General features: G+C 35.2%; 2 protein-coding genes across 2 annotated transcripts; both read right to left on the minus strand.

The window, feature by feature from the left end:
- Positions 1-15: 15 nt before the first annotated feature.
- On the minus strand, positions 16-2,608 carry LOC120327677 (DNA repair protein complementing XP-A cells-like). The gene is made up of 4 exons (XM_039394017.2): positions 2,452-2,608; positions 2,173-2,258; positions 1,529-1,825; positions 16-1,049 (listed from the first exon to the last, which is right to left on the minus strand). Exons 1-4 carry the CDS (start codon positions 2,606-2,608, stop codon positions 777-779), a joined length of 813 nt encoding a protein of 270 aa, XP_039249951.2. The 3' UTR covers positions 16-776.
- Positions 2,609-2,641: 33 nt separating this feature from the next.
- LOC120327676 (CAAX prenyl protease 1 homolog) lies at positions 2,642-4,457 on the minus strand. Its single transcript, XM_039394016.2, has one exon. It carries the CDS (start codon positions 4,397-4,399, stop codon positions 3,014-3,016), a length of 1,386 nt encoding a protein of 461 aa, XP_039249950.2. The 5' UTR covers positions 4,400-4,457; the 3' UTR covers positions 2,642-3,013.
- Positions 4,458-7,433: the final 2,976 nt, after the last annotated feature.

Consider the following 7,433-nt stretch of genomic DNA (forward strand, 5'->3'; position numbering starts at 1 on the left):
GTAATCTGCAAGACATCTGCAAAAAAATACAAATGAGGGAACCTGTTATATTCAGATATGAAAACAATTATTAGAAATCTGAATGTTATAAATATCAAAAAATATAAACTAGAAAAAGCTTTTAGCACTTTTAGGAATGCTGCACGCCTGCACAAATGACAAACCTATTACATTTGTTGCTAGTTTGCCACTCCTTTGAAAGTAGTCAATGTGAAGCTACCTGCAAACACCACTACTATAATCTATGCAAGGAAGAAAATTCATTTGATCAATCAGATAATCAATTACAATTGAGATTGCCTATTACATCAGAAAAGCAATCTATATTTAGTTGGTAGCAGCTTTGGATAATATAAAACAAAACAGTTTTTTCAAAGATGACTCGCTTCTAAAAACATTGTTGAAATTTTTTAATGGTCAAGTGTGACAAGAATTTTTCCGGTTGCAAGAAATAGGCCAAAACACGCTTCAATACTATACCCTGACCCTACAATTTGCACTATATGTCTCAATATGTTCAAGAAGTTGATGATACAAGAGAGAGAGTCAAAAATCACACTTGAATATGAGTCAATTCCCCATAATTCACTGCATATTGCGGTACTAATAAATAAACAATTGTCATCGAGGGCTTCAGGAAAGATAAACTTTTTCATTCACAAAATTTTCTTAAATGTTTCAAGCTACTGTGGTGTTAGGAAACAGGTACTTCTGGACATGGTTTTGTACAGCATGAATTGATTGATGGTCACGATTCACGAAGTGAGAAAAATAATTCACATTTTCTCATAAGTCAACTCATGACCACAGGTTTTGCAGGTCTTTGTCCAAATATCATTTTCATCATCTTTGCAAGTTTCAAGTCCATAGTCATGTTCATGATTGCCCATGTCTTTTGTATATAAACTGCTTCGAACTTCCTTTCGCAAGTTATTCAAAACTTTCTGATACTTTTTCTTTCTTGCAGCCTCCTTTTTGACATTTTTTGTTTCACGTTTTTCTTCAATTTCTTGGAAAGAATCATAAATTTCAAGGGCTCGCTCTTTGACCTGTAACCAAACATCAAATGTATTTAATGAAAAATCAAAGTCATACAACAGGAGAATATTCAAACTTTGGTATATTTATTATAAGTTTGAAAAATTACAGTACTTGGAAAACTTCTGTGGATTTACGCTCAATAATTTTGAGATTCTGTATTTAACGCATGACAGGGACTTTGGTGTTGCAAGCTATATTGAAAAATTCATATTCTGATACATTTGAGAGTACGATTACAGAGAAAAAATCAACTGGTTTGTAAAATCAACTGATTAGCACAGGAAGTCCTATTACACCAGCAAATGAGTATTTTTTAAGTTGCATTCAACTAGTGCAAACACTGTTACAATTTTCTCGGAGGGCCAAAATTGTTTCGACAGGGCCTGTTAATTAATAAAATAAAACCATACAAATTATTATACAAAATTCACTGTAGCTAGGCTTTCTAGACATGAATGAATATGAACGATTAAATATAACAACTCACTTGCGACTCCAGATATAATTTCATTTCACCCCATCTAGAATTGTGAGGATTTTTTCTTGAAAAAAATTTCAATATCGGCTCTCGCTTTTCCAAGTCAATATCATTCAATTGGTATTTGCTTTTTGCTTCTGTTTTTGTTATCAATTTATGTTTTTCATCAAGGTCTTTACATTTATCACAGGTTGGATGATTAAAAGTTTTTAAAAGATAAGATTCCCTGAACTTATTGTTGCAATCTTCACAAATATTTTCATCACCACATAATGCTGGAGCTGGCTCTTCAACTCTTTTGTACTTCTGCAACATTCAAGTGGTATTTTACAAATTTTTACAGGGAATTTCACAAAGAATCTGTAAACAAGCACCTACATTTACCCCCTCCCCGATAATTTTACATCAAAATTAAGAGATAACACGGTAGTATAATGAAAATACAGATGTCTGTTGTCAGGCAATCATTTTAAACTTTTCAAAGTTGGAAATATTTGAATAAAATTGATTTTATGTTCGAAATTCGGGTTTTGTACTCCTTGTCAGAAATTCAAATGATAAAGTGAAAATTCAAAACTATTCAAGTCTACAATCACGGATTGACAGTCTATTGACTTTTCCTATGAATTATGTTGGATAATAAAGCAACATACTGTTGTATGATGTGATTCTTCATCCTCTTCAATGAAAAATCCTCCTCCTGTATCAACAAGTTTGTGTGCTACACCTGATTTCCTTACTGTAAAAGTTAGTACATAAAGTGTGATTACATAAATAATACTCCTTCAAAATAAATTTCAAATCTGAGAAAAAAAATTTAAATCAAAATAGAAGCTAAATTAATATTATGGATATTTGATATGAACAATTTGGTTGATATCAAAATAAAAGATTCAATAATACAAAAACATAATAATCAACACACATATAACCTGCAGTATCTCCGCTCACACTATTTTCTGCAAGCCTTGATTGTCGTAACAATAACGCCTTTTGGCGATTCCTTTCCATTCTAGCTTTCAAAGCAGGTGTTAATTTCTGTCTTGCATCATCCTTTTGATGGCAGTCAGCACCAACAAGTGCTTCCATTATTATATATATAAATAAGCAGAATTGATAAGATTCTAAAAAAACACCAAAAACAAGAATCGTTGATCAAAAGAATTCCATTATATATTCCATACATCTTGGCTAAAAAACCAAATACAATTATAAGTATTCCAAATCCAAAACAGTAGTATTGCTATATCAATGAAATTGTCACATTAGAATACACAAATGTAAAATAACTGAAAGTAAAAAATTGAATGATGTTTTGAAATTATATTAGTCAATTAAATTAGTCAATCAAATTGTCACCACATTCAGTCTAAAGTAGTGGAATTTCCACAGAGCATATTCTATCAACCAGCATTCAAATATTCTTCAGGTTCCAAGTTCCAAGGTTATTAAAATTGTGATGGACATGGTCAAAATACCAATACAATCTAACATTTACTCAGATTTCTGTTTCACATCATCCATGCCACGAAGTCTTTCAAGAAGAGGAGGATGAGAGAAATGTCTGGTTGAATACAACCAGTCAGCAACAGGAAATGCTAGATTGTCCTTGAACAACTTCAATAAAGCTGTTTTCAGTTGTTCCCGTTTCCCCAAGTTGACCGCAAATTCGTCAGCTTGAAATTCGAATCGGCGACTGAGCACATTCATCACGAAAGACATGATTTCATTGAATGGAGAGAAAATAAATGAAAACACAACATATAAACGGATTAGGATTGGCTGAAAATCACTAAACCCGAAACCTACATAGAGTTGTCTAAGATTCATAAGTTTTCCAAAAACGAAAAACATGAGAAATATGTTCAACTGGATAATGACCAGGTTCTTGACCATGTGAGAGTAATACCAATGGCCTAATTCATGACCAAGCACTGCAACCACCTCTTCCGTATTACAACCAATTTTTTTCTTCTCCTTGTCATGCCCATCTTCTGTTTTTGAATCCTTTCCAGTCTCATCAGTATCAGATGTGTCTTTCATTGATTCTGTTCTTGTTACAGGAGTATAATCTTCGAGCAGCGTATCAAAGAGAACTATTCTTTTGTTCTTATGAAATCCATACATATATGCATTACTATGCGATGACCTCTTTGATCCTTCAACAACATACAGCTTCTTTAACGGGTAATCTAAACTATCTGCCAGTTCTTCAATTTTCTTCTTCAGGTCACCTTCTGGAAGTGGAGTATATTTATCAAAAAGTGGTGCGATATACTCAGGATAGATGTGTAATAGTATCATTGAGATGATGAACACCATTAGCCAGGCATATATGAAGAAGTAGTCACCCCCAGATTTTACGATGTAAATAATTAAAGACATGATGGGAAGGTTAATTGCTTCATACACTAATGTCTTTTTGATCAAATCTTTAAAAAAGAATCCAACTGTCATTTTGTTGAATCCGTGTTTTTCCTCGACTACAAATGTGTAGTAAAATTTCCAGGGTAAGTCAATTATAAGAGAAAATATGTTTCCAAGGAGTGCAAACACCAGTGAATGTACAATCTCGTTGTTTTCATCAAGTCCCACTTTATCCAAAATTGCTCCAGATAAATCCCAGACAAATGGTAAACCTCCAAACCATAAAACAGTGGTCATAATAACCTGACCGAACAAGCCATTCCAGAATTCGTAGTTGCTTTTGTCAATCGCATAAACACGAGATTTTTCGAAAGTTTTCGAATCAATAACAGATGTCAGCTCTTTTGGTAAAGCTTGCACAGCTTCATACATTTTGTGTTGTCTTTTTGATAAATATGTCTCCCAAAAGTACATAATCCATGAAAAAAACAAAACTGGAAGAAACACATCCATTGAGATTGCTTATTACTTTATTAACATGTAACCAATAGCTGAATGACCAAAAAAATTTAAATTATATTACAGTATTTTATTTTAAAAACTCCATAACAAACACAAATTAAAAATGGAGAATCTGGAGATCAAGCAAAACCTTTGAAGAAGTTTAAAACATGAGAAATATCATTTGCCTGCCCAGTAGCACATACACAAAAACCCAATTAAATGAGGCTCGGACCAGAATCGAACAAACAAAATATGCATAGTATCCACCTTAGGTGAGTGAACACGTACCACTTCTTCTTGGCAAAACCTTCCATCTTGTATACATTCTGTACGTTTTAAACCTTATCTTAGGTTTTGTTTGCTCTCCTGATTTCATAATCAGTTTTTGTTTATTTTTTTTACCAATAATTTTATTGTTATGCTGATTATGGAGTGGAAATAAACTTATAACTTGAGCTTTCAGGCTGTTGAACTTTTAACACTCACATCAGGTTAATAATGACCGATACAATTTTATACAAAGATAATTTGGGGAGTGCAATGTAATGAAGTGAGGGGTCTCGTATAGTTTCATACTGGTGCCTAACGTACTTCTAGTGGGCGTAGCATAACAATTTTCTGATATGTTCATCCTAACCCCCATCTGACTACGTCCAAAAATTAGAGGCGCAGTTCTTACCACTTCATGGCAGCTCCTGCCACGAACGAACCGCGGCAGCTCTTGCCATGGTTTTATAGCGCTACCGGTAGGCCTATTCAGTAATCAGTATTAACGGTATATTCACAAATTATTGTATCAGATTTCAATATGCGAATTATATCTACCTAAACCCTAACCCTAAATCCATCAAAACAGTATCCATAAGAAAAACGTTCCACCTTACCCAATATTTGTCTTTTTTTTTTAAATATAATAAGATAATTAGCCATGCATTTTCATCATGATAAGAATATTAATTTGATTAATGAATCATTCACCAATTCCATGTGTAATTTTTTCATTCAACATGTATTCCATTTGAAGATCCAAGCCATTGGTTGTCATATTCCAACATATTTTTCACATATTCATAATTAATTTAGGTAATTGTATTATTACAATTAATATATGTAAAATGTATACATGTAAAAAAACAAGGAATAATTAGATCTGTATATTGTACAATACAATAGTAGATTTAGTCCATTAAAGCCTTTACAACGTTCTTACCCAATATTTGTCACCATAAGAGACAGCCCTGTCTTTATGGCCCACCTGCCATGTTTACGGCAGCAAAATTGTACCTGCCATTGGTTTTCAATTTGCTGCCGCGGTAACGGCAGCTCGTCATTGGTTTGTGGCAGCTAAAAAGTTAGTCGCCATAGGTTCGGCCGTAGCGGCCATGGTATGGAAATACCGCGATGGTTTTGCGGCAGCTGCAGACGCCACAGAATACTTAAAACTGCACTTTAAAAATAACGTCACTACGACATCACAATCACGTATCTTCGAACCACGCCCTCTAGAAGTATATGTGATACTAAACTATACCAGACCCAATTTTTTTATGATTCGACACTATATAATCATGTTTATTGTGGAGTTCAGAGGACATGTGTAAAATTATACTACACTGTGACCTGGTACAATAGGATAGGATTTACATACTTATCCCGGGGGAGAGGAAAGTCGATAAAACGGCTTATCCATATGGCGAACCACGGCCTCTCGTCCGGTTACCATTCCAAGTCGGGTATGGGATTAGTTATATTGTTTGTTTTACGGAGGCATGGACTTGGTGGTAGAGGAAGCCGTAACCGACCAGCGGTTACGTGAACCACCCAACGACGGCAAGGAGCCCAGCAATCCTCCCGCACATAACCATCCCTGCATGGGATTCGAACCTGCGAACCCACGCAGAGTAATTAGAGGTGCGGTGGCGAGCGTATTCCTAACGCTTAGCCCGTTGAGCCACACCGCCGCGCCAATACTATTCACTTTCACAGAAACCTGTCTCGATATATATAAAAATGAATAATCAATATGGCGATAACCGATAAGAATATCACAGATTCAGTCATTAAACAAAACTAGAACTATATTTGGGGTTACCATATTTTTTTTGACTAAAAAACGGGACGCCTCCTGTAACTTTACAGTTTACTATTTTACTACATATGCCTACATTTAAAAGTTAAAACCATCCCGGCTGTCTTCATTGACCATATTGCCATCAATAGTTCATACGCATATTCTCTGTCTAAATATCGGGTTCAGTTCGAAAAAAAAGAGGAATAGACGCTAACGATACAAATGATCCGAATTTAGATGTTTTTATGTACAGCAAAAGGAATAAAGAAGTAGTCTGCCGTTTTCAAGCATTGAGAATTTACTTATACGCCCAAGCATGCTTTTCTGCAGATAACACCTTCAAAAAGACTTTGTTCAAGTTACATTCACGCGAACGTCCAAACAGGACCAATTAGAATTGATTTTACATGTGGTACGTTCGCTAACATTGTTAGAGAGAAACAACGAAACAAACAAAATAACGCATTCACCTTCAGTAAGAAGGCTAGCGTTGCGCTACACAGCAACAATAGTAACGAGAACATGTCCGTGTATTATGCTGGATGGCTGAACGTCAAAGAGGGACTTTTGGCTGACTTGTCGGGACGGTGGGACAAGACGCTAAAAAGCGGTACTGTCCCGGTCTGGATTGGGCCTTTTTGAACGAGAAATCGGGCGTGCAATCAGAAATTCCCGCGTGCAAATAATAATTCCTGGCGTGCAATTATAGCTCACGGCGTGCAAAACAACTGCGTGCAACTGACTTTGACATTAGATACCTCTCAATACACCCGCGTAAAATTACCGGTATTGGATAAAAAAAAATACGTTACGAAGGTGGCCGTACATTTGAACCCATGTGTATATCCGCGGGTTCGACATATATGCAGGTGCTAAAACTAATGGGTTAGGGTTAGTATGGGTTCAGATATCCGCAAAACAAAAAAAATTTCATAGGTGCAGTCGTCGTGGGTTCAAATGTAATGAAACCTT

The sequence above is a fragment of the Styela clava genome, chromosome 7 (assembly GCF_964204865.1).
Source record: "Styela clava chromosome 7, kaStyClav1.hap1.2, whole genome shotgun sequence".
NCBI classification, from domain to species: Eukaryota; Metazoa; Chordata; class Ascidiacea; order Stolidobranchia; family Styelidae; genus Styela; species Styela clava.

What these genes read in the sequence shown, in the direction of transcription:
- LOC120327677 (XM_039394017.2), bottom strand. Translation starts at nt 2,608, where the DNA reads ATGGAAGCACTTGTTGGTGCTGACTGCCATCAAAAGGATGATGCAAGA. An exon ending in AAGAATCACATCATACAACA is followed by an intron (nt 1,826 to 2,172) that starts GTATGTTGCTTT and finishes TGAATGTTGCAG; the next exon opens with AAGTACAAAAGAGTTGAAGA. An exon ending in AATTATATCTGGAGTCGCAA is followed by an intron (nt 1,050 to 1,528) that starts GTGAGTTGTTAT and finishes GTTTGGTTACAG; the next exon opens with GTCAAAGAGCGAGCCCTTGA.
- LOC120327676 (XM_039394016.2), bottom strand. Translation starts at nt 4,399, where the DNA reads ATGGATGTGTTTCTTCCAGTTTTGTTTTTTTCATGGATTATGTACTTT.